Source organism: Indicator indicator, chromosome 8 (genome assembly GCF_027791375.1).
Source record: "Indicator indicator isolate 239-I01 chromosome 8, UM_Iind_1.1, whole genome shotgun sequence".
Lineage (NCBI taxonomy): Eukaryota > Metazoa > Chordata > Aves > Piciformes > Indicatoridae > Indicator > Indicator indicator.
The window spans coordinates 28731957-28759775 of record NC_072017.1 but is presented as its reverse complement, the minus strand read 5'-3'; the positions used below and the strand labels follow the sequence as shown (position 1 = coordinate 28759775).

Sequence of the window (27819 nt, the reverse complement as noted above, 5' to 3'; positions counted from 1 at the left end):
GGGGCTGTCCTCCAGTGTGCCTGCTCGGGAGGTGATGTTGCTGGGGGGTGTTGCCCGGCAACCACGCGGAATTTAAACGCCAACTAGCGCGAGACCGCCATGTCAGCACAAGGGCAGCCGCGGAAAAGCTTGTCTGCTCACGGGAACGCAGCGAGTAGCGCGTGAGGGAGGGAGAAAAAAATAGAAAAAAATTAATTTTATATATATATTAAAAAAAAAAAAAAAAAAAGGCCCAGTTTGCCGAAGGAATTGAGCCATGGTTTTGACTCGGTCTCAGGCTGTCTGTAAAACTGTGGGTACCCAAACAGAGCCCACACATAAGCATGCAGGTGTTCAGGCAACCAGCTGCAATGAGTGTTGGAGTCTGGCACGAGAGGTCAAGGGTGGCAGAGCCAATGCCTGCATTAGGTGTGGGCAGATCAATGATCTGCTTAACCTAATGGCTGAGCTGAAGGAAGAAGTAGAAAGACTAAGGACCATAAGGGAATGTGAAAGGAAGTTAGGTATGTGGCACCAGGCTCTGCAGACCCCGTTAGCAGAGGGAAGTGACACAAGAAGCAGCGGGGAATGGATACAGGTGCCTGTCAGAAGAGGTAAGGTAAACCCCTTCCAGCCCCCCTCACCTCCTCAGGTGCCCTTGCACAACAGATATGGGGCACTAGAGGTTGAGGGTGAGGTGATCCTGGAAACAAAAGCAACACCATCTAGGGGATCGACTAAAGCAAATCAGTCCCCCCCCTCGCATCAGAACTTGTACAGAAAAGGAGGAGGGTAATTGTGATTGGTGATTCCCTTCTGAAAGGAACAGAAGGCCCCATATATTGGCTGGACCCTTCCCACAGGGTAGTCTGCTGCCTCCCTGGAGCCCAGGTCAGGGATGTTACCAGAAAGCTGCCCAAAGTAGTACAGACCTCTGATTACTATCCCCTGCTAGTTATGCAGGTGGGAAGTGATGAGGTCAATACCAGAAGTCTTAAATCAATAAAAAGAGACTTCAAGGCACTGGGAAAAGTAGTAGAGGGATCGGGGGCACAGGTAATTTTTTCATCTATACCCTTAGTTACAGGCATGAATGCTGAAAGGAACAGGAAAACATTCCTGCTTAATAAGTGGCTAAGAAGCTGTTTTCACCAACAAAATTTTGGATTCTTTGATCTTGGGGAACTCTATATGGTCCCAGGTCTGCTAGCAACAGATGAGATACACCTGTCAGAGAGGGGGAGAAAGATCTTGGCACACAAGCTGGCAGGGCTTGTACAAAGGGCTTTAAACTAGGCTTGAAGGGGGAGGGGAGTGAGCACATCAGCACTAGAGATGAACCAAAGGAGGCTGAGGATGGTAAGCCACAGACAGGGGCAAAAGCAACAGCCCAGCTGAAGTGCGTGTACACTAATGCACGCAGCATGGGTAACAAACAAGAAGAGCTGGAAGTCTTGGTACAGGAGGAAAAATGTGATGTTGTCGCCATCACAGAATCGTGGTGGGATGACGCTCACAACTGGAGTGCTGTAATCAAGGGCTACAGACTCTTCAGGAGAGACAGGAGAGGGAGAAGGGGTGGAGGAGTGGCCCTGTATATTAGGGAGACTCTGGACATCATGGAGGTTGAGACTAAGAATGACCAGGTTGAGTCCCTATGGGTAAGAATTAGGGGGAAGGCCAACAAGCCTGACATCCTGGTTGGAGTCTGTTATAGACCACCTAATCGGGAAGAAGAGGTTGATTTAATTTTCTTCAAGCAGCTGGAGGCTGCCTCAAGATCACTTCCCCTTGTTCTTGTGGGTGACTTTAACCTGCCAGACATCTGCTGGGAATTGAATACTGCAGAGAAGAGACAGTCTAGAAGGTTCCTGGAGTGTGTGGAGGATAGCTTCTTATCCCAGCTGTTACATGAGCCTACCAGGGGTGCAGCCCTGCTCGATTTGCTGTTTACAAATAGAGAAGGGCTGGTGGGAGATGTGGTGATGAGAGGTTGCCTGGGGTCCAGTGACCATGAGACAATTGAGTTTTCAGTATATGGTGAAACCAGGAGCGGCAGCACCAAAACCTCCACCCTGGACTTCTGAAGGGCAGACTTTGGCTTATTCCCAAGTTTCTTGGGTAACAGCCCTTAAAAACAAAGGGGTCCAGGAACGCTGGACTTATTTCAAGAAAGAACTCCTGAAGGCACAGGAACAGGCTGTGCCCATGTGCCAGAAGAGGAGCCGACGAGGGAGACAACCGGACTGGATGAGCAAGGAGCTTCTAAAGGAATTAAGGGAAAAAAAGAGGGTGTATCACCTTTGGAAAAAAAGGGAGGTATCCCAGGATGAGTTTAAGGACATTGCTAAGTCTTGTAGGAAAAAAATTAGAGAGGTAAAAGCCCATTTAGACCTTAGACTGGCCATGGCCGTAAACGGGAATAAAAAATATTTCTATAAATATATTAATGGTAAAAGAAGAGGCAAGTACAACCTCCACTCCTTATTGGATGTGGAGGGGAATATAGTAACAAAAGACGAGGAAAAGGCAGAGGTACTTAACACCTTCTTTGCCTCAGTCTTCAATAGTGGGACAGGCTGACTGCAGGACAACTGGCCTCCTGGACTGGCAGATGGAGCCAGGGACCAGTATAGTCCCCCTGTAATCCAGGAGGAAGCAGTAATGGACCTGCTGACCCACCTGGATCCTCACAAGTCCATGGGACCTGATGGGATCCATCCTAGGGTGCTGAGAGAACTGGCAGATGAGCTGGCCAAGCCACTCTCCATCATTTATCAGCAGTCCTGGCTCACAGGTGAGGTCCCTGATGACTGGAGGCTGGCCAATGTGATGCCCATCCACAAAAAGGGCCTGGAAGAGGAACCAGGAAATTACAGACCTGTCAGCCTGACCTTGGTGCCAGGCAAGGTTATGGAACAGGTCATCCTGATTGCAATCACACAGAACCTGCAAGATGGTCAAGGGATCAGGCCCAGCCAGCATGGATTCAGGAGGGCCAGGTCCTGCCTGACCAACCTGATCTGCTTTTATGATCAGGTTACTGTCTGGTGAAGGCGGGGAAGGCTGTGGATGTAGTCTACCTGGACTTCAGCAAAGCCTTTGACAGTGTCTGCCACAAGAAGCTCCTGGCAAAGCTGGCAGCTCATGGTTTGGACAGATTCACTCTGAAATGGGTCAAGAACTGGCTGGAGGGCCGAGCCCAGAAAGTGGTGGTGAGCGGTGCCACATCCAGTTGGCAGCCAGTCACTAGTGGTGTCCCCCAGGGATCAGTGGTGGGCCCTATCCTATTCAATATCTTTATTGATGATGTAGATGAAGGAATTGAGTCCATCATTACTAAGTTTGCAGATGACACCAAGTTAGGAGCAGGTGCTGATCTGTTGGAGGGTAGAAGGGCCCTGCAGAGGGACCTGGAGAGGCTGTCTGGGTGGGCAGAGGCCAGTGGGATGAGATTTAACAAGGCTAAGTGCAGGGTTCTACACCTGGGCCACAACAACCCCAAGCAGAGCTACAGGCTGGGGAGAGAGTGGCTGGAGAGCAGCCATGCGGAGAGGGATCTGGGGGTGCTGGTTGATAGTAGGCTGAACATGAGCCAGCAGTGTGCCCAGGTGGCCAGGAAGGCCAATGGCATCCTGGCCTGCATCAGGAATAGTGTAGCCAGCAGGTCAAGTGAGGTTATTCTTCCCCTGTACTCAGCCCTGGTCAGGCCACACCTTGAGTACTGTGTCCAGTTCTGGGCTCCTCAATTTAAGAGAGATGTTGAGGTACTGGAATGTGTCCAGAGAAGGGCAACAAAGCTGGTGAGGGGTCTGGAACACAAATCCTATGAGAAGAGGCTGAGGGAGCTGGGGGTGTTTAGCCTGGTGAAGAGGAGGCTCAGTGGAGACCTCATTGCTGTCTACAACTACCTGAGGGGAGGTTGTAGGCATGTGGGGGTTGGTCTCTTCTCCCAGGCAAGCAGCAGCAGAACAAGAGGACACAGTCTCAAGTTGTGCCAGGGGAGGTGTGGGCTGGTTGTGAGGAGGAAGTTCTTCACAGAGAGGGTGATTGCCCATTGGAATGGGCTGCCCAGGGAGGTGGTGGAGTTGCCATCACTGGAGACATTCAAGAGGAGACTGAATGAGGCACTTAGTGCCATGGTCTAGTTGATTGCTTAGGGCTGGGTGATAGGTTGGACTCGATGATCTTGGAGGTCTCTTCCAACCTGGTTGATTCTATGATTCTATATGGAGATACTCTGCAAAGACAAACAAGGTATAACAATCTCAAGTGTATCAGTGAAGGACTGCTCTTGGTTTTCAAAGGTAGTGTCAACTCAGTCTCTGATGCTTACCAAAAAAATAACTTAACTTGAACAGATTGTTTCTATTTAAAATGTTTAACTCATTCTTAAGCTACATGAGTACAATGTCTGAAGCTGAGGTTCTCACATGGCCCAGCAATCTTTGATCAGGTTAAATTGGAGGAAATATTCACAGCAAAAGAGCTCCTGGCGTGACTCATAATTAGGTTTACTCTACCAATGAAATAAGCTCATTAAGAGATGTTAAGAATGTAAATATAATTTTGAAATCAAATTGTCTGAAAAAATGTAGATTCAGAACTAGATGACAAAGCATGGTGGAAGAACTATGACAGGCTGTGTTAATGCAAAGGCAAACCAGAAGAGTACTGATTTGCATAACAGGACTTTAAACCTGAAAATCCTCTTTAGCCTCCATGGAATAATATATTCCAGATCAGCTTCTAACACAAGCTTCTAATGTGCAGATTTTGTTGAGAGCTGCATGATCCTTGTGTTTCTTTTGCATTTAGCCAGATTTCAATCAGGAAAGCTGTATTTGCAAACAAAACAAAATCCTTTCAACATACAACAGAAATTCACCCTGGAGAGTGGTGCAAGCCCCCAGCTGGCAAAAAGCCCATGTGACAAATTTCATCCTACTCTTGTATACACTGACCGGGAAAACTCACTGGCAGCACAGTGTGGGAGAGTACCTCTGAGTTCTCAAGGCCTTTGAAACAGGCTCTTCGCTTGTGGTATTTTCAGCTATATTTCCAGTTTGAATCAAAGTACTGCTACCCTAGCTTTGCATCAAGCACAGTTTGACTCTATCTGAGAAGATGGTAGGAAGAGCAGCATGTTTTCCTTTTGCAAGCCATAAGCCGTGCTTGCTCTGCAGCCTTGATGGGTCTGAGTCCTCTCGGCTTTATGGCCACTGCAAATTCAAAGCTAATGTTCTGTGGAGCCTGCCACAAGGCTGGAACAAAAGCACCTGCCACTGGCAGGGCGTTAGGAAGACCCAGATGGTGCCTTTAAGCCTGCCTTTAGCTTTTGGGATCTTACACATCCCATACAGCTTATCCAGATCTTGTGTTAATGCCTTCTGGGAAAAATTTTCTTGTCTTCTGCTTATACCAGTCCTGTTTCTTTTTCCCCAGAGAAATGCTCTGAAGCATTTCTTCAGTTCCACAGTCAGCCAGAAAATAGAAAGGATGCAGCCTGGAGATAACTGTGAAACAGAAGTGGCTTTGGGGCAATTGTCAGCAAGGTCTGTCTGCTCCGTGTCCATGGCAAAAAGTCCAGTTTGCATTGAGGATGTACCAATAATACATCTATTTCCCTCAGCTGAAGAAAAAAAAAAAGAAAGAGCTTATTTCTGACAGTGCAAGACTGCTTCCTGTGTTCAGCTTACTCATCCTCAGTGATTTACATCAGCCTCCCAATGGGGAGGTATATCCCTGTATATCTGTCCATAATGCTGTTAGTTACTGAGCAATGTCTTGCCACTTCGGAGGGGCCTGGTTCCCTGCAAACAGCTACTTTCCTGTCTGCCAAATGAACACATGGCCTGCAGAAACCTGCCCCGTGATGCACAGCTAGCAGACCAACAGTGGGCAATGTCTCAGCAGCTCTTATTTACTAATTTTTGTTTAGACTTTCTTAAGAACCACATACGGTATCTTAATTCACTGTAAAGATACCTGAAGCTGGGCATTATATGATGGAAAATGCCCTGCTTGGTCAGGAGTACAGGCACTTGCTCATGTATGTACCGCCCTGCCCCCCGGTTCAGGGGACGCTCAAGTGCCCTTAAACCCATCATTGCTTCACTGGCCTGCTGCCAGCACTTAAAGCCCTCTCCTAATTGGCAATCAGCAGGCTTATGCTCTGCTCTGTCACTTCTTTGGTGGCAGTTTAGGTGCTTTGTCTCAACTGCTTCCTCACCGCGTCGCCCCCGCCGGCTGCCACCACAGTGCGGGCACCATCGCCCTCTTCCTGCCGCTACTATCTGGCTGCCGTTGCCGGCTGCTGGCAGCCGGCGCCTGGCCGCGCCCTCTCCAAGCTTCAAAGAGCAGCCGACTACCGGCTTTGCCGTGACGTAGTACCGGGCGCCTTGAGGCGCCAGAGGCGGAGCACTGCCAGGCAGCGCCAGCAGGTGGCGGCCGTTGTCCGCAGAGGCGGAAAGCCGCCGTGGCGACTTCCAGGCCCAGCGCCTGCTGAGGGGGCCAGGCCAGGCCGTCGCTGCGCCCGTGTGATGCGGGGTACAGTCCGGCGGGGTGCTTCGTGCTGCGCTGCTCATTGGCCCCGCCGCCTCCCGCGGAGCTCGCAGGGCATGATTAGGGAGAGCAGAGGGCCTGCGGAAAGGAAGGCAATAAGAGAAGAGAATGAATTTGACTCCAAAGGAGGAATGCAGTGACTGCTTGCAGTCTTCTCTGTGACAGGATTGTTCTGAATATATTCACAAACAGTGGAGATGCTGAACTTCATCAGGGTTTGAAACAGTCTTCCTGGTGCTGTGATACCCACTGTTGCTGGAAAGCGAAGAACTATTTACTCTAACACTGAAAAAATATAATTTTCAGAGGGCGGGTGAGTGGAAGGTCATGAGAGCACAAGGACCCCTTCCACAGCACGTCTGCAGGGCAAGCTGTTCTTTGGTTACATTGCTGAGGAGAAAGCCAAACTAATCCTCACAAAAGCTGCCAGCTACTGAGTACACGTGCTGCACCTGCACACCATTGCTTCCACTTGCAAGCACAGGTCCTAGCCAGTAGCCCTAAAGCCACTCAACAACAACATCAGTGGCAGCTGGACCATGGCAGGTACAGATTTTGTTCTGCCCTTTTCATATTATATCTGAAAATAAGTAATTTTTTATCTGTCAGTAAATTAGATTACCTGGCTTTTAATAGAAATGATACTGAATCAGTGCAGCTGAACATCACTGAATCACGAAAATGAGATTATTGTGTTGCTGAGGAAATACAAAAGGACCCCGAGCTGGAGCCATCATTAAAGTTGGTGCATGGCTCCATTGTGCCTCTTTCATGCTGTATGCAATTCATTCATATTTATGTTTATGAAATAGTTTATTAAATACTAATCTTGAATCTACATCTGTTTTCATTTTGTATTGTCCTTTACACCACATCAAAGAGGATGTACAAAGATGCTATGAGCATCAGAAGTCGGTAGATGCCTTGAAAGAAGAGGGTGAGGAACTAGGGTTCTTTTAGACAGGGGAAGGGATGGCTTTGAGAGCACCTACCAGCAGCATCCCAGACCCTACTGGAAGGCTTACTGAGAAGTTGGATCTGGGCTCTTCCTGGCAGTATGTGGCAGGAAGGCAAGAGATAACAGGCCCAAATTGAAACAAAAGAGGTTCAGATGGAGAATAAGAAACTTGTTCACCATGAGGCACTGGAGCAGACCACAGACAGGTTGGTTGTGCTCAAGAAAAATGTATTCCCTTGGAAAAAAAATCAAATAAGTGAGGCAGAAGTAAGGAACTCTTAATAGAACTCAAAAAGAAAAAAGTTTACAATATGTAGAAAAAAGGGTCTGGTCAATTGCGAGGATTTTAGAGAATGTAGAGATGCATCAAGGAAAGCCAAGGCCCTCCTGGAACTGAGTCTTGCCAGAGGGGTGAAAGAGAACAAGAGTTTTTTCAAATACGTCAATGACAAAAGGCAGAGCAGGGCAAAAGTGGGGCCCCTACTGAATGGTATGGGAGGTATGTTAACTGATGGTGCAGAGATGGCAGAGTTGCTGAATGCCTTCTTTCCCTCAGTCTTTACTCCTAAGACCAGCCCTCAGGAAGCTCAGTCTCTAGAAGCAAGGGAGCAGAACTGGAGAGATGTGGACATTCCACTGGTCAGTCAGGACAGGGTTAGAGATCTCTTACACCAACTAAAGACACACAAATCCATGGGCATTGATGGAATGCATCCACAAGTGCTGAGAGAGCTGCTGATACTGTTGCTGAACCTCTCTCCATCATCTTTGAAAAGTCATGGAGAACAGGAGAGGTGCCTGGGGACTGGAAGAAAGCAAATGTCACTCCAGTCTTCAAAAAAGGCAAGAAGGAGGAGCCAGGCAACTACAGAGCAGTCAGCCTCACCTCCATCCCTGGAAAGATGATGGAACAGCTCATCCTGGAGGTCATCTCTAACCACATGGAAGACAAGAAGGTTATCAAGAGAGCCACCTGTCAGGCTGTGCTGCCATCCAACCAAATCTAGACAGGCTGAGAGCTGGGTGCAGGCAAACCTCATGAAGTTCAATAAGAACAAGTGCAAGGTCCTGCATCTGGGGAGGAATAACAGCAGGCACCAGGACAGGTTAGAGGCTGCCCTGCTGGAAAGCAGCTCCATGGAGAAAGACCTTGGAGTGCTGGTGGACAGCAAGTTCTGCATGGGACAGCAATGTGCCCTTGTGGCCAAGAGAGCCAATGGGATCCTGGGATGCTGCAAGAAGAGTGTGGTCAAGAGAGCTAATGGGATCCTGGGGTGCTGCAAGAAAAGTGTGACCAGCAGGGCTGGGGAGGTTCTTCTCCCCCTCTACTCTGCCCTGCTGAGACCACAGCTGCAATCCTGTGTCCAGTTTGGGGCCCCCCAGTTCAAAAGAGACAGAGACCTGCTGGAGAGAATCCAGTGGAGAGCTATGAGGATGATTAGAGGACTTGAGCATCTCCCCTATGGAGAGAGACTGAGAGCCCTGGGGATGTTTAGTCTGGGGAAGACTGAGAGGGGATCTCATCAATGTGCATAAATATCTGAGGGGTGGATGTCAAGTGGAGGGGGCCAAGCTCTTGGTGGTGAGCACTAATAAGATAAGCAACAATAGGTTCAAGCTTGAACATAGAAGGTTTCACCTCAATATGAGGAGAAACTCCTTTACAGTGAGGGTGACGGAGCACTAGAGCAGGCTGCCCAGAGAGGTTGTGGAGTCTCCTTCTCTGGAGGCTTTCCAAACCCATCTGGATGCATTCTTGTGTGGACTACCCTGGGTGATCTTGCTCTGAAAGGGGGGGTTGGTCTGGATGATCTCTTGAGGTCCCTTCCAACCTCAGTGGATCAGGTCTTGAGCAGCTTGGTCTGATCTCACACTTGGCCCTGCTGTGAGCAAGAGGTCAGACTAGCGACTGCTAGCGGTCCCTTCCAATCTGAATACTCCTATGGTTCTGTGAACCCATGATCTATCTATCTATATATATGTGTGTCTGTATAAATATATATATATATATATACATATATATATACATATATATATAGTAGGCTAGCTGCATTCATATATAAAAGCATGTAATGACATGGTGTGAAAGAAATAAATTTTTTCTTTTTCCTTTTCTTTTTCCTCCTGTTTGAAAGATTATTACATTAAGATCAGTGTATAGGTCCTGAATTTAGTATGTATAAAAGTATATTGCTGCATTTGCTTTAAACAACCAAGCTTGGATGAAGACAGATAATAACAACAAAATGTGAGCACTCAGATTGCTAGTACAGGGGGCACCCTCACAGTGGTTTTTTTTTTGGTTGTTGTTGCATGGCAGACTCGGTTTTGGGTTCAGCAACTTCCTCTGAATCCCACTAGGGGCCTATGGAGACAGCTCACTTTTTGTTGTCCTAATGATGCAGTACAATCTTTATCTTTAGATGAACATCACTCATCTTCCACAAACATATGCTCTAGTTTAAAGCAAAATTATAAACCAGAACTAAAGTAATATTTTTTTCATCGCCTAACTTTCTTTGCTCTGAGATGTGTGAATCTCAGCTGAAATAAAAATTCACTAGGGACTGACCATAAACAAATCAAATTGGGAAGTCTCATTTACTTGTTAATTGGAATGGAAAAACCTGTACAACCTGTGAAAAGTGCGTTTCATATGCAGTATAATATAGTTTGTGATGGTTAAATATGTTAGAGGGTATGTTTTTATACCTGAGAAGCAGCTGGCTTGTTGACACTGAAGTATCAGGTCGGAAAAGTCACACAATTTGTTTAAAGTGTTTTTTTCAGGAGTCAAGGTCCTGACATTTTGTCCTGCCTATTGCAAAACACATATTCTGCTTTCATCGTTCGTTTCCTTTTTCCGTACATACAGTGCTGAAGCCTTGGACTGTGAACAGCCAAGTTTTGGGTTTTGTTGTGACCAATTGTGTGCTCTGCTTCATGCTGCAAAAATCAGTCCAGACTTTTCAGTTGTCTAGCACTTTGCTGATCTATGTTTTTATTTAAAAAGCTGTCCTGTGGTGAATCAGATCAGCTCTTTTAGATATTATCTCCCTTGCTGTGTTCAGAGCCTATCAAAATAATCAAACGTTCCCACAGACAGTATTTAGACTTTTGAGATGATATTCATTAATCTGCTTTAAAGATCATTGAGGAAAACATATTTGAAAACCCAGGCAAACTTCTCTTTAAAAGAGTCTTAATGCTGCATTTTTATCTCCGGAACATAAATTTATTTCCTATCATATAACTGAACCAGAGTACAAAATCCATTAAGCTAGTTCTGGTCTAGTTTACTGTTGGTGCTTCTCAGAGGACCTTCAGTGGTGAAGCTCTTTAATCTGTTTATAGTGTTGCTTTGGGCAGATTCTCATATTTAGCTTCATTAAATTCCTTGTCAGTTGCTTTGTACCTGATTTGCCACTTACTCATGCAAGAGCTTCGTCTTTATACTATTGTGGCAGTTTGGGCTGGGTGCCCCCTGCCACTGCTACATGAGACACGTCTCTGGTGTCTCAGGTGCCCACCCAATAGGGGTGGACACAGGAAATGGCGTATTTCTACCCATAAATCCTGCGCCCTATCAATCCATCTGCAGAGTCATTTTCTTTCTCTTTCTTCTCTCTCTTCCCCCATGGGAGATGCTCTCTCTTATCAGATAACGCTGGAGGAGTATCTCAGGCCCCTTAGGCCTGACTAGGCCTAATGCCAGGAGGAGAATGAGGGGGGCGGGGGGGGTAGTCTCAGACCTGGCCAGCCTGAGACTTGCCTAGCAGTGGGAGGGGGGAAGAAAGAGCCCTGAGGGTTTGGGTAGACCCTCAGGTGGGAGGAGGGAAGGATTGGAAGCCTCTGGGAATTGTGTAAGGGACACTGTATGCTTTAGGATGTTCTTTGCCACTATGCTTTGTAGTTTTCTGTAGCTTCACCAATTGCTTTTCCATTTAAACTCTCCATCGCTCTCCAATCCACTTTTGTGTGTCATTCTTTTGTCCCTTTCGGGGCAAGAGATGTTCTGGCTGGCCTCAAACCAGCACAACTATCACTGATTGATTTCTTATGGGGCTCTTGAACAAAAAGAATCTAAGCCAAAGTCCATGGAATTCAAGGTGATTTTTTCCCTCATGACCTATGGTGTTATTTACCAGCAGTGTAATATAGGATAGATGCTTTGAGATTTGGCAGAAAAACTGCCTCTTGCAACCCTTGTATCCTTTTACTGTCAACAGAGATAATCTTTTGAAAAACATATGGGGCCACCTTGATGCTGTTTTTTTTCCCCTTGCCTATTGCTGTCAGTTTTCTAAAATGTTAATTACATTCAGATTTGTAAGGATGCACATTTTCTGTGCAGACTTCAGCAGATGTTTCCAGTGTGCCTTAAATGAAATGCTGCAAAGGGTTGAATGTTTGCAGTGGCTAGGAGGTAAATCCTAACATGGGTTTCAGTTTGTTATGCTAATCCTAATCTGTGCAGAGGGGTGAAAAGACACTAGTAATGATGGAAAACAGTCTGTTCCTAGTCCTCGCTCTCATAGTGGCAGATGAGCAAGAGCAAGAACAAAGATAAGTGTGGTAGTTTTAGGCTATGCCTTTAAAAATTTTTCACAGATCTTGAGCAGAAAGTAGTAAAAATGTAAACTAATCACTATTGGGTGTAAAAAGGAAAATAAAAATAATTCTAAACAATCCCATTGGAAGGATATCTACCAGAAGATTTGGTTCCCAAAAAACAATCTCTCTCTCTTCTCAAATCCTCTGGCTGGGAGATACTATCTTTGTGCTTCTGCTGGCTTCTGCTTGACCTTGGCTGCATTGTTTTGACTGGTATTAACTTCTCTGCTTCTGTCTCTTGTCCCTTGTGTACAGGGGGGTAGGGGAGGAGGCAGGGACAGGAGAAGCTATTGGACCTCCCATGGTCTTTGGACAGGGGGGTCCTTGTGCTGTTTATTAACTGAAAATACTTGTAAATATTATAAATACTGTATATTTGTACATATTCATTGCATTCCATTGTAGACTGTCGTTTTGCTTGTAAATAGAGCTTCCATTTGCTTCCAACTGAGCTGGTCTGGCAAATTTAATGTTGGGGGGAAATTTTCAACCCACCAAAATAAGCATGAGCATTACTTCAGTAGTTAGGGTAAGGAGATGAATGGAAACTTTTGCTACCATCATTAAAACATTTCAGAAGTAATCTGTATATAGCAGTGCTTTATGTGAATCTGATCACATTAAAACTAAATAACCAGACTCTAAGGAGGTTAAAGAAAAGAAGTTGCTGATCTTTTTTTTTCCCTTTATATGTACTCTGTGAGTGTCTCAAATAACAGCCTGATGGAGATGTGATTTTGTTTTCTTCCCAGCATTGTTTCTTACACTACTGAAAACAGTAATGATTCTGCCCATCCATCATTGCTGAAAGTCTATCTCAGAAAACCAGAACTTTGGATTTTATTACTTCCTGACATTTTGTCTGTTTTTTTTCCCCAGCAATTATTATCATCTACAGTACAGAATTGTGTGGACATGTGTTTATCACAGCCTACAGGATCTCTCTGGGAGGCAGTGCAAGCTGGTTAAACCATCTCCTGCAGTAAATCCTTCCCACCATAGGACTGGAACCACTTAAAAAGTGACCACCACATTGGAGCAAACAGACCCTCTGATTCATTCTCTGCATGGTACATCAGCAGTGGAAAAATATTCCTCAGTGCATGACAAAACCCGAAAATTCTATGATTCACATGGACCTTGTGTACCTCTTGCCCTATGCCTGTACCTAATCTTCATGATGTGGTAAGGTGTTTGGTACTTCACATCAGCAGTCTCATCCATCTGTTACCTATTTTACTTCTGCGCTCAGCAGAAGACAACACCAATCTCTAAATACTTGGTTTAAAATTCTCTTGGGATTTTCCCATTCCTTTGGTGCCATGCCATATGCACCATTATGCAACTGCATAATTCTGTCTGTTGCTCAGTTTATTCTGTGGATGAAATAGCAAGGAAGCAGCGAGTGCCTGCACATGGATGAATAATTTGCTTCAGTCTTTAGGACTGCAATTGAAGTAACACTGTGTGCAGCATGTGCAGGAAAATTAGACTGTGGGCTTACAACCAAGCATCAGAAGTACACTCAAGATGCTGCTGGACAAGAGAGGCTCATTGCAAAGGTCTTCTGCATGGCTGGAATATAACATTGTGAGGGCAAAGCAGACACTGCTTGTCAAGCATCCTCTGACAATTAGCCACCAGGACAACAAAAGCATGAGAGTAAGAGCTTCCTCCTGCCAGGTCATCGTGAATATACCTAGTGAGATGGAAACCTAAACCATGCATGACTTTATTGTAAATGCACAATGATGCAAAATCTTAAGAAATCAACTCAAGAATTGTTGTTTCTGCTCCATTAAAAAGTGACATGATCAAAAGAGACTGTGAACCCTGTGTTAACCACACAGTTAAATTAGTTTTTTCTGTCTCTTGTGTATTTGAACTACCTGCTGAGCTTAACCATTCATTTTAATTTGTCATTACACCAAAAGTTCTGCCAAGCTGATACAGACATAACAATTGCCAGGGAGAAATGCAGAGATCTGGTGATGAGAATGAAATATTTCAGCACTCCAACCACATGTGACAACAAAGCAAATCTGTCCTTGGTGCTTCTATTAAATGCTTCTGTGCTTAGTAATAAAATGCTGTCATCTCTACTGCTATGCAAGGTAATGGCAGAGGAAGTCTATGAAGATCCTCAGTGGTTTTGTGATAATTGGAAAGTGTGTAATATACTAAAAGAAAAGAGTAATGTAGAACCATCCAACAGTCTGGAGATAGTGTGAATAATTTGCAGCCTTAATGAGTATCTCATGTATTCAGGAACTGCCTTGAATAGTAATTAATGAAATTGCATTCTGAGTGGAAGGATGAATGTGCTAGTCTCAGGACTATGCCTCAGACTTGCTCTGTAGCACCACTGTTATTTAAGTTTCTTTATACAATGAAATACTGCAATTGTCTTTCTCCTCAGGCTAAAAAAGATACATCTTACATGAGCTCAATTGGAAAGAACATATCAGCAGTTTTGTTCTTTGACACCAAATTGGTGCTCACATTTAATGCCACCCAACCTTGAAAAAAACTCTCTCTCTGCTGCCGAAGCACAGCTCTTGTTTTCCAGCATTTATTTATTCATTAATGTGGATAGCATGAAAATGTGAAGATAGGTAATAACAACAACAACAATAATAATAATTTACAGAGACATGAACCCTACATTTCAGAGCTTAAGTCAAATTCATTACTGGGAGTGAAGAAAGGAATTTTCCATCAGCTCAGTCCATTTTGGATCTGGATACGCTTCCTAGGAAGTTTTCTTGCCTTTGTGGAAGCTTGGGTGCAGGCCCTCCCAGAAGCAGGGATACCTTACCAGAGGAGCCATTCTCCTGAAATGGTTTGAGAACAGGTAGCTACAGAATCTGTACATTATGTCCTCCTGTACCTATTCTTAGGTTTACTGTAAAATTGTTCCACTTGACTGCGAAAGAACAGGATTTAATTGCATTTTCATTCTACTGAAGAATAAAGACTAGTTTCATGGTTTTAGAGATAAGGATATGCCCAATATTTAGCCCTTAAAATATCACATCTAATACCACACCAATAAGCTTTGCCTTAGCAGCAAAACCTTGAATCTGGAGCCTTTTGCCCTATGGACTGTACTTCTCATCAGGTGACTGTGTGTTGCAGTATGTCTCTGCCCCAAGAAGTTCTGCTGGAACCTGAAAAACCAACCTGAGAGGAGTTCTTTAAATAAAGGTGTGGTCTTTGGTAAAGATGATTCTGTTTATGTATGAAAAAAGAACCCTATTCATTTCTTCTTACAGTTCTAACAGGGTGTTTCTTTCAAAATTAAATGGAAACATGTCAGTACTCTGATGGCACTTGTGGATCTCATTCACCCTGACCATCCTGACCTGGGGTCTCCAACCATACACTCTGCCCGCGTGCTCAGGAGCACCACTAAAGTTCACCCAAAAGCTGCATTGTCCTTGTGCCGATCCAGACCTGCAAGCTGACATCCTGGGCCTAACTTTGACCTTGCCCCATGACTGTGAACTTGCCCAGTGGTCACTGCTCTGTGTCTTATGCTGGTCACCATCACCAGGCCTGATCCTGACTCACTATTTTTCTTTGTCCACTTGGTCTTGGCCCTGCAGCATCAGCACTGCTCTGCCCGGAGGTTTGGGCTCTGGGGTGATGCTAGCTGCCACATCTAGGTGTATCCTGCTTTCCACACTTGGTGGTGATCAGAAATATTCTTCAGCGGCAGACTTTGAAAATCCATGAAATCTTTTCAATTTATGTTCTTCTGACATTTTAACAGGAAATTTTGCAAAACCAGAATGAAGCAGTGGAACTTTTTTCAAATCTAGTATTCATGTGTTGTATCTATGTAATATTGTCCTCAGATAATCTAGGGTAGAGATAGCAAGGGATAGCTGTGTCATTAAACACAGCCTCCTTCAGAAAGGGGTACAATGGGCACATATTGTACCTTGTGGCTGACCTGACAGCCCTGGAGACTCTCCAACAAAGTATATATATTGCTATTTTAAAAATTATGTTACAACCTAAATGCTTATTCTTTTCTGTTTTTCTTCATCTTGTCTCTCTCTGACCTCTCTCCCTTTCTCTCTGTTGTTCCTTCTATATGGAGCCTCTTAACACCAGCATCTCTGCCCATATGTTAGCACAATGTGTTGCCATAAAGGATTAGAGAGTCCTGCAGTTCCTGCAAGGTCACTCAACAGTTCAGGTTGGAATACAGTTTTTAACAAAAGATTTGTTTTAATTCCAAGTAACACCCAAAACCAAATTATGCTTCCATAATCCCTCACAAGTAGTGCATTTTACAGCTGTGAAATGTGCTGTTGACTCATTCATGCTGTGCTCAGGCATTAAATGAGTAAAGCTGGAAGAAAGCTGTATGTCCTTGCTGGAAGTTTTATATCATCTCTTTCACTTTATTTACAATAAAGACGGTGTTCTGGTTCGGTTTGGTTTGTTCTTTAAGAAAGCAGACACTAGGAATGGATAACACCTGTGCATGCTAGGTAAAAATGCTTTGTTCTTATGCATAGTTTTTCAGCAGCAGCTTTCCAGGTGTTTCACAGCAGTGGTCACTAACATTGAGCGTGTTTGACTTCACGTTTTTTTCATGACTTTACTGACAAAATTTGAGTCAAAGGCAATTTTGTTGTTCATCCAGGCCTGATTCACAGAAAAAGGGTGATAGAACAGTGAAGTCACAGCCCAAGTCAGTGGCAAAACTGGAAGAAAATCTCAAGACTAGCTGACTGTAAAAACACTTCTATGTGGTAGGAAGACAAGGCTTGTAACATTAGGTTCTTAGTGTGGAAAGGATGGAGCCACACCTAGAACTGCAGACATTTGCCAGAGGAAGGCTATGGTGCCCAGCAGTATGGGAAAGGGAGTGGGGACTTGGCATTCTGTTTTCTGCTGTGATTTCCTGCTGCTACACATTGCAGTAACTGGTATGCAATCCTAGCTTTACCATTAGCTTGCCCAATGAATGCTAACATTAAAATAACCACATAAATTAAAAAACCCCAAAGCACAGCAAAAAGTCCTTGATGCATGTTACATAGCAGGCTGCTCCTCATGAAATAAAGTGCTAACCAATACAAGATCTGCTCATCTTGCCTTTCTGCAGTTGCAACCACATCCGATTATGATAAATAAAACATGACACCCTCTTCACCAGAAACTCTTTTTTTGCTTCCTCTTGTGTCAAAGGGAGAAAAACTGCCTGAAAATTCACAGAATTTTCTAATGATTGGTTTCACCAGAATACTCTTCTTGCAAAAATCTGAGAAAGCTACAAAGACTCTAAGGTTAGCATGTGTTAAGGGCTGTTTTATTGGAGGTGCAGTTATCAGCTCTCGTAAAGAGAACCCATTTAACTCAGGTTAACTTGGACAGTCTGCCAAAGAGGACAGTAAGGGTTTGTTACAGATGGTGTCCACAACTGAAGAAGCACACTAGGAAACCTGTCTGGGAAACACAGCTCCTTACTGCAGTGGAGGCAAAGGGCTACTTTCTTTTGGGTCTTTCTACATTATTTCACTTATGTGATCCAAGATATGCTCAGGTCAACAGGAATCTTTCCTCTGAGTTCAAGGACTACTAGCTCTCAGACACACAGAGCAAGATAATGGCAGGAGAATTTCTGAGGGGGGATTTCTTTTCTTTTGTGTGAATTTAAGTGGAAGAGGTTTACCTACTCTTGGATTCTAACATATGGGCAAGTACAATCAAAAGCAGAAATCTATATACTGAAACCCACTCACCATAAATACTAAGGGAATAAACCAATCATTTATGTCTTCCATTTTCCACCAGTTTCTGAATATATATCATATATTAATAAGTGAACCTTACAACATCTCCAAAGGCAGAACTAGACAGTACCATTTGATATACTCTTATGCATAGCTGTGATGTAGTAAGTTCCACAGTTCTGCATGCCCATTCACCTGCAATGCCACTTCTCACAAGTTTTAGCACAGAGCAAGGTGTTTCAAATTGCCAGGCACTTAGTTGCTTGTATTTTCATTTTAGTGGAGAAGTTTACAAACACAGTCATTTAGCCACTTTTTGTTAAATAGACTCCAAATGACAAAGTGGATTTACAATTCCTTTTACCCACAAGAAAAGACACTTTTAAAAAAGCAGCTGAAGTTTACTGCGCATAAAACAGGGAGGCACCTATTGTAGTCCTGTCCTGCCCATATATTTGGCAATGACATTGCTGTTGGTTTTGAGTTAACTAAGCCAAGGAATAAAACACTGCAGTATTTCACTCTGTTATAAATGTGTGGGTTTGACTGCTCCTTTGGTTTCTTGCTTGTTTTATATGGTCTTCCTTAAGCCCAGAAAACTATCTTACTGAAATTACTTGGACTTTTGCCAACTTACAACCATTTCTAAGCAGCACCTAGGACACAAGAAGAAATAAGTAACTTTCCTTACTTTCCCCTGGCAGTTTCAAAGCCGGATGCTTTGGAGTTGGCATCCTGCTGGGCGCTGTGGGATGACTGCTTGAGATGTCTGTTTGCCGTAGCTGTAGCCTGGCTTGTAGTGAGCTCTTGCTGGAGGGGGACCTCTCTAGCATTGCTCTGTCCCCTTTTGATGCTAGATGAGCTCCCCATCTTATCTTTGTCAACGTCACCGTCACTGTGTCTATTTGACTGGCTTGCAGTAGAGGTTGTAGTATTGGAAATTTTCTTCACTGCTTTCATTCCCAGAGACTTCCCTGAAGATACAGAAGGAGATGAGGCACTCACTTCAGCAGCTTGGATCTCAGAATGGGGTGACCCCAAAACTGTGGTTGGAGATGGAGTCACATCTGAGTGACCTGTTCGGGTTTCACCACCCTGGCCTGTGTTCCCAGGCTTCCCTGTAATATTAAATCCAGTACTTCCATTCTTGAAGTGCAATAGGAGTAGCAAGAAGATTATCTCCTTCATTCTGATCTGTGAATGCTACAAGCTATCTCACATGTATTTACCAAGAAAGAAGCCCTGTAGCTTCTCCCTCCTCCTGACTGTTGCTCATACAATCTGCCTACTCAGAGGATGCCCTGACAGGCTTTATTTTTGTAGAAAGGAAACAGGTTTTGGTGTTTCAAAACTGACTGAGGAAGCCTGGTTTCCTGTTTCTGTGGATTCCTCTGCAATGTGTGACCCCTTGGAGAGTGGGAGCCTGGCAGCCTTTGTGGGACAGAAAAAGAGGTTTCTGTAGGAGGCAGAAAAAAGATGAAGATTAATGGCACAGTAGAAATGTGGAAAAATATGCACTGTGAAGTAATCCTGAGGGACAAAACCTGAAATTGTGAGGTAATTTTCCTCTCACGTGGAAGCATACAGAAAACAGAAGTGGCTTGTCACATGCCTTTTGCATGGTTTGTACTAGTGACCCCTGGCTTGAAAAAAAAGAGTTGGCTATGTAAAAAATGAGCTGTGCTATACAAAGCTGAATGTTTGCAGTGTCTTCTCTTTTTGTTTAAGTACACTGCTACCAAAAGTGGGGAGGCCATAAGGAAGAGGTTCCCACTGTGCCCATTGTTGTACTATAAGCCTTTGAATGAATCACTTAGCTGCAGGCCACTGGCTGGTTATGCCACATCCTGTTCATGTAGTTCGTTTAACAAAGTGCATGAACTGTTCCTCTAGCATTGCCCATAGGTGTCTGGTATAATTTTAAACTCTCTAAAGTATGAGAAAAACCTACATGGGCTTGGCAGATGTGGCATATGATTTATGTGAGAGCTTGCCCTTCTGAGGCAAGGTACTTGAGGTCATTTCAAATGGTGTTAAAAGCTCACGTAGGGGCAGTTGAATCCATCCTAGATCCCTGTTGACTGTAATTGAAGTTTGGCCACCTAGTTCACATGCAGATCCATATTTATGAACCTCTAAATCCATATCTCCAAGTATGCGAGCTGAATCCCACCCTTAGACAAGACTGAAAGGAATATTGTGAATCACTAAGTCCGTTGCTTCCCTTTTATTCTATACTTTTGCGATTAATGAATTACTATTATCCTAAAACAGTATTAATTGCAGTTAAATATTGGTAACTTGACCCACACAGAAGATCTGGGGAGATGGATCTTCAGCACAAAGTGTTTAAAGGTAAGTTTTACAGCAGAAGGGTAGATGAATACTGGAGCAGGTTATCCAGAGAGGTTGCCCGATCTCCATTCGTGGAGATACTCAAAATTCTACAAGACTCTGAGTAATGTAATCTAAGCCCTGCTTTGAATTTGGTTTTGAACCAGATGACCTTTGGATGTCCTTTCCAATCTATACTACTCTGTGAAATTACACTTGGTAGCTGCAAGATTGCATATTGCAGTCAGGGTAGAAGAGAAGCGATCTTTCCTTCTCTACTGCCATTCTCCAGCTTTCTGAGACTAAAAGTTAGTTTCTTGTCGAAGGAAAAGAAAGGGTAAAGGTAATTGCTGGAGAAATCACGTAGAGAAATGTAACATGAAATTTTAAAGTAAGGACAAAGCAGTAACAGGAACCAAATAGTTCTGAGAGGGTATTGTCAACCTGTGCAAAAACTTTCTAGCCACTGACACAAGTGCTACACTGAGAACTACGGACAATGGTTCCATGAAAGCATGCTTACACACCCCGAAGCAGAACAGCAGCTTCTAGGCACGCTTCATCTTTGAAAATTTACTCTTCTCAAAAACAGGAGCAAAATCCGCATTCCATGGGAGTGTGCTGATTTAGCAGTGACACTGTGGAGAAGCTAGTAAATTACTTGCAGGTCTTTTCCGGAGATACTTTCCCCAAACAGGTCTTTTCCGGAGATACTTTCCCCAAACTATCGACCAAATAAACAACACCACCAGACATGGAGGATGAACCGCTAGCTCATTGCAGTCCAATAAATCACTGTGATGGCTCTTCCTCTTTTGAAATATTTGGATAACAGTGCCTTGATTTCAGTTTCCAGGCAATAGTCTGGCCTTTTAGGTGTTCTAAATGGTTGGGCTTTCCTTTTTGCTACAATTCAGTCTTTCTATTTATTGTCTCAGTAAAGTGTAGGCTTCTAATGTGCAAGTAAAACAGATTTTATGATACAATGTGTTAGAAAAGAAATGTAGTTGTGCTCCTTTTTGGAGACTGTATCTCCCATCCCTTTTCTTATTCCTAGTGAGAATCTGTAAATGCCAGGACGGAGGAGAAATTTCATTCAAAGGCTAACATAAACTATTTCATGTGAGTGCTTCTCATTTTGAGCTTTATAGTTGAGATTTTGCATTAATACCATTACTTGAATCAGCATTTGTTATCCCCTATTTTTAGAAATCCCAAGACAAATGAGGGGTAAACTGGAATTGTCTGTATTCGCAAATTAAATGCAAACTGGCTGTAAAAAGAAACATCACAGCAGCTGTGCACAGTGGTTATTTCTACAGTTAGAATGCCTAAAACCAAACAAAACTTGGCTTCTGCTTCAAGTTACTCCACTGCAGGTGTTAATTCTACCTTAAAATTCAGGGAAGCAACTGCAGATTTCCACCCATGAGGTGTGGAAGAGTCTAGCTTTTGATGGTTGGTAGATTTCATTACAACAGTGTTTATTTCCCTGTCTGAATACTGCAAAAAAAACCAAAACAAAACCTTTATTGTTAATATGATTTTATTAGTATATGCTGATTAAAAGATAAATTTGTTTGAAATTGGTTTTATTTAGCAAAACAGTCTTGGGGCTGTAAGAAACCCAGAATATCCATTTTCAGATCGCTGCATGCTGGATCTGAATCTCAAGCTCGTTATAGATTGTATTTCAGCATTAGGTCACATCCAAGTGCTGCTTGTTTCAGTACAAATTGAACCTAGGAAGAGATAAGCACTTGGATGCATTTGCTGAAGCCTAAGCAGAAAAAAGTTCAAAATTACCTTGAAAACTCCCACTTCACATGCTACCTACTCCCCTGTGCCTAAATCCATAGGTACCAGTGTTCCTGAAATCGCTGCATGTTGGGCCAGCCTTGTGGGCTTTTGCTATAAGATATGAAGGTTGACCTTGAAGCAGCAACTGGATCTCAGGTTCCTAAGCTATACTCCCATCCTGGAGTCTACGGTCACGCTTGCTGTTATACACACATACTTCTACCCAATGAGTCTTCACATTTATACGGATTGGCACACTCAGCAGGAGAGATGGAGAAGCTCTCACCTCCCATGAGAGCACAGGATGGTAAAAGCAGCGGGTTTCCTGGGAGGCATAAATAGTATCTGAAAATGCAGCTGCCCTCCTTTGGGGTTGTAGTGAAGGCACCACATGCCCCCAGATACCAGCTAACTTGCCCTAACATGTTCTGGTAAGTCCCCCCTTCCACCCTCCTTTCAGGAGAGGATGACAAAAGGCTCAGGCGCTAACCCGTCTCCTAAGGAGTAAACAACTGCATGCACCCATCGCATGGCATGCTTATGCTCTTTCCATTTAAGGGCATAATTCTAGTTTCACCTTTTCTATAGGTGGAAGCAGGTTGTTGACGAGTGTGCCCATTGGTCAGATCCAGCCTCGAGAATTTATAAGTATTACTCCATTTGTTTACCACTTTGCTCTCTCCTTTTGCCTTCACTCTCGCTATGTAGCTCGTGCTGCATAAGCTGTAAGCCTTCTCACACACAAGCATACTGGAAGCCTCTGCGAATATGGAAGCCAGCCCACTGAGCTGTTCAAGGAACCCGCAAAGGATGATCCCTTCGCCGAGAGGCATCGTAGACCCAGTTGAAAGGACTGAGGGAAGCCCCGAGAGAGGGCAAGAAAATCCAAAAGGGGAAGGACTAAGCCCGAGCCAGGTGGTCCAGATTCTGCTGTAAGCTAATTAAGTAGCAATAAGCAGCCATAAGCAGAAACGCATCTTGCGTAGCTCCCGCCGTTTGCAGGAGAGAAAAGGAGCCGCCTACTGTAGCCGCTCCAGGCCCTAAGTTGTCAGGGCAAAGCACCTGGGATTTCCCCGAGGGAAAGAGAGAGCACAGATAGCCTCTTCATTGAAGTCAAAGGCAAAGGCTGCAGCATTTAAATGGAAAGCAGTCGCCGAGATTCGACAGAGACAGCTCACCTTGAGCCGAGCCGAGGGGGAAGCATCACTTCACTGCACCCCCCACCGAAACCCGCCTACCGGGAACCATCACTCGACCCGGCCCCGCTGCGAGGAGAGCCGATCCTCTGTTCAGGGAGCCGCTCCAACCCCGCAGACCACAGGAGGAGAAAGCAAGCCTTGCCCCTGCCCGCAGAGGCGGGAGGGAGAAAGAAAGTCGCCGCCCGGATATGAGCAGCCCTGGGCAGATAGGCAGCGAGCCATGGTAATCAAGCAACTTGCCTCGCTACACAAAGACAGAATGTATCTTGTGTACAACATCCAGTAACCTTCTATTCAAAGCGCCTGCGCATACCCGCGTGATATTTCTAGCTTAACTTGCCTCGTGATAACATTATAAATATCTCTGTACATAGTCAGCAGCTGCAAGCGTCTTGTCGAGTCTCCATCTAGTGGACAAGCGGTGGAACTGCACCCTTTTGTTTGCTTAATTAGAAATTGACTGTAAATATTATAATTGGGTATAATTGTAAATACTAAAACATTTATGGACTATGTTGTTACAACCGTGCATCCAAATCAATATATATGGTAATTAATAAATAATAATTTTCATAATTAATATTTCATAATTCATAATTAATTAATAATCACCATCCTCCATGACTAGTCCCCCCCTACCACGACAGGGGCATTGAAATTAGCAGGCTCCATTACATCAAAAAGCAGAACTCTTTGCTCACAAGCATTATTCCTGTTTGGTACCGTGGTAGAAAGAACAGCAAATATTTTCAGGGGCACCGCTGTGCCTCTCCAGATAAGGCAAGATGAAGCCTGAGTAAGCTGACCAAAGTCTGGGATTTAAAAACACATTTAACATCTTCTAATGTCATACGCTGTGATTTCAGACAGATCTCTGCTCATCTCATTGCCCAACTTGAACCATCTTCAGGGAATTTCACCTCACCCCAAAGACTGTAAAAGGAGCATCAGATTTGTTCTTTTCTGCAGTTATCAGAATGCATAACCTCTTAGACAGAGCTACTGCTGATTCTCCAGATTATTTAATAACATCTATAAACTCACCTCTGCTACTCAGCCATGGTCTGTCTCACAGCTCTCTTGTCATGCTCACTCTTTTGGGTTTACCCGTAGTAAAGCTATCCTGTTTTGGAGCAGTCCAAATCCATAGGGGTTAGGCACTCCAGAACTAGTAGACAAGAATATTTCTCCATAAAAGTCAATAGAGGGAGTTCACATTTTACATCTAAAATAAGATTCAATAAATCAATAAAATTTCTTTAGGTTTATTTTTATTGTATAACACAGACCACTGTGTCCCTCTCAGAAAACAACTCTGTTGAATCTTACTTTGCTTAGAATAGTAGTAACAGTGAAAATCATTACTTTGTGTAGAAAGGGCATAGCAGCAGAGGGATTTTTGAATTAAAGCTCGGTGTATGAAGTTTGCATGATTACAGCATGAATTGTTAGTGGGTTTGATGGCTTAGCAGCAAAATGGAGCCAGCTAAGGCAGGGAGTCATGTTACATCATCAACATCACTCTTGATCAAGCAAAGTAAACAAAATACCCTATGGTATTTGAGTACAGCTTTGCTGAGGTGTCGTGTAATAGCTGTGATTTTATAGTCCAATATATTCTTTTCCATTGCCTGTAGGCAATTTTTTAGCCTTTAGAGACATTTATGCATCAAAAGCATCTTTTATAGGGGAATTATGGCAGCTGATAAAGGAGACTGCTCTCTGCTTTGGCCTAACTTCAGCCTAACCTTGAGGCAAAGCTGGCATCAGGTAAACAGGAATTGGCAATGTTCTGGATTGCTTTTTTAAAAAAAACATGACCTCTTCCTAGAATTTCCTTTCTAGTCTTGATTTTAATATGCAAGCATACCAAAGAACACTGGGATTTTCCTAAAGCAAAAGAAATAATTCATTGGGCCAGAGCTCTAACCCTGGCCATTTCCTTCCCTGTCCTGCCTCCCAAGTGTGGTGGAGGCACTGATCTTTGGTGAGCATTGTAGATCATTATGGCAGCCTCTGGGGGATGGTGCTTTTAAACCCCACAGTAAGAAAAGCTTGGCTAGTCCTTCAGGAGAATGTGGCAAGCTGGAGGCTCAGTAGTCATTTCTGAAGGGCAAAAACTTCCTGGATGCAATTTTGTCTGTCCAATAGCGTGACATTCCCACACATATCTGCTACTGACACAACTTCGTTAGCAACACCTTGTGAAAAACAAACTGCTGCTGCAAGGGATAAGCACTGAGAAGCTCCCATGCCTAGTGTAGCTACAAATAATATTCAGTGGAAACTAGAAGGAAGCCAGGGCTTCAGCTACAGACCAGAGCAGGAAGAATTTCCTCTCTTGAAAGCACCCATTCATAGATGTGCTGGGCTGCTTTCTCACATCTGAAGGTGGCTCCACAGGGAGGGACCAACCCCCTGAACAGCAGTGCTGCAACTGACCAGAGAAGCAGCACTTACCTGAACTTTGGAAGCAGCCAAGCTCCTTGGCATTTGCATTAGGCTGCTAATTCCCCTGGAGCATGAATTGTCTGTTTTGCAGAGCCTGGTGCTAACAGACAGCATTCAGCACGTGTGTCTCTTCCCTTTAGCTACTTGGTTTGGCTGTGGTTTTGTTCACTTGAGTAGGGAAGGAGATTGGGATGCTTCCACTACAGCTTTGGTAGCACAAAGAAAGGAACAATGAAGGGCAAGAGAGGTGACTGAACAGGAACAGGGCATCAAAAAGAAATTCAGCTGATAAGCAAATTGTGGAAAAGAACAAAGAGATAATTACAGATGTAGTGACACCTCTGGAAATAGAACCCACTACTAAAATTCAGATTTGTAATTTTGATTTAACTTTCTTAGAGCTTGGAGTTGATTTTAATGTCCAGCTTTTCATGATATGAATGAAATAAAAGACTTCCAAAAGTAGAACATCAGAATACAGTGCTTTGCCTCAGGGGATTCTCCAAAGAAGTCCCTCTCCTTTCTTGTATTGTCTGCCTGTTTCAGGGTGTAAAGAAACAAGGAAATGGATAAACTAAATACACACCAGAGTTGCTGCTGGCCTCACAAGACTGAGGTGAGAGTCCAGAGTAAAGAGAGACCCCTTTGCACCCTTGCTTTCTTGTTTCTATTTAATTTCTTGTATTTTCTTAATATAGTAAAGTATAGCCAGGACATTTCAAAAGTAGCAGCCAGAAACGAGCCATAATTACCAGGTTAATAAAACTAGTGACTCTATCAAGCTGCATAAGCAACAGCTCACAGTTGGCTATGTCTTCATGCAGGAAAAATCAGGTTGAAGTGGTGGTTGATATTCCTTCCGTCAGTGCGTTTCTCATCACTGCTGTTTCCATGGCTTCCTACAGCCACACTTCTATCACTTTTCCTATAGATATGTATTTCATGAGAAAACAGATTTCATTCCCCACTCCCTGAGCAGCTCAGTCTGGAGTGAGAGTCACAGCTCCTTTAAGAGACATTTGCTTCTTTTTAAACAGAAGGAACCTTGTGCCAGATATGCAAAAAGCAAGTCATAATGGATACAATCAAGGAAAAAATCAGCTATAAAAAGGCTGCATGTGATTCCCTAAGTGTATTAGTTTGGGTTAAATAAACGAGGTGGGAATTATAAAATATAGTTATTTCATTTTCCCAAAAACCCCACCCCAAAACTATGTACAAAACTGATATAATTATTTACAGGTTCTATTCGGTTATGAATTCTTCCAGGATGCTTAAGGGCAATTTAGAGAATTCAGAGACTGGAAAAAGCTATGACACAAATAGCTTCACCCACTTATAAACCAAAGGCCAACCAATAACCCTTAGGAAAATATGAGCAGGCCAAAATTAAAGTGGGAATTTGGAGATGGTCCCTAGCTCACTCTCTCTGCTGACAGGCTCCAGAAACTGTTGGTCTGTAATCCAGTTTGAGGCTCAGGCTTTATCCCAGGGCTCTGGACCAGGCACTCGAAGCAAGGCAGGACACTCGAGACGACAAGGCTTGAAGAGAGGCGAGGCTTCAGCAGATGTGAGCAGGGCTTGAGCACGGCAGATGTGAGCGAGGCAGATCTGAGCAAGGTGGATCTGAGCAAAAGCGGATCTGAGCAGGAGCCGATCTGAGCAGGAGCCAATTTGAGCAGAAAGCTGATTTGAGCAGGAGCCCCCAGGCTCCCCAGCCACTTGTATATATACAGAACGCCAGAGGTCAATTGGTCCAATGGGGCACTAAAGCTAACATGCAGCCACCCAATGGAAAGCCTCCTGCTAGGCTACGACCATAAAAGGCAGAGGCCAGGACCTCATATCTGGGGAAGCTTTTGTGCTCTGACCCCAGCTGGCATCTTGTTTACCAGACAGGCAAGGGCCTGTCCCCTTTGTTCCTTTTCCCACATTGCCGTTGTTGTGGCAGGAAGGAGGGGAGAGAAAGGACCTGTCTGGACATCCTGAGGCCTGTCTGGATTTTTACTGAGCCATGTATCATGGCCTACCACCATACTAAGACCACAGGAGTTCTGCTGTGATGTTTTGTTTTTCTGCATTGTGCTCATCTGAGGCTCCTATGGGTTGATTTAATTTTCATTATTTTATACACAGAATTGCAGTTTCTGTTTTCCAGAGCTGAGGC

General features: G+C 44.1%; 1 protein-coding gene across 1 annotated transcript in view; it reads right to left on the bottom strand.

The window, feature by feature from the left end:
* MMRN1 (multimerin 1) overlaps positions 1–19056 on the bottom strand; it is a 60437-nt gene extending 41381 nt beyond the window's left edge. The window contains exon 1 of the mRNA XM_054383213.1: positions 18560–19056. Coding sequence (XP_054239188.1) covers positions 18560–19056 — 497 coding nt within the window. The remainder of the gene's footprint in view (positions 1–18559) is intronic.
* Between the last annotated feature and the right edge of the window lie 8763 nt (positions 19057–27819).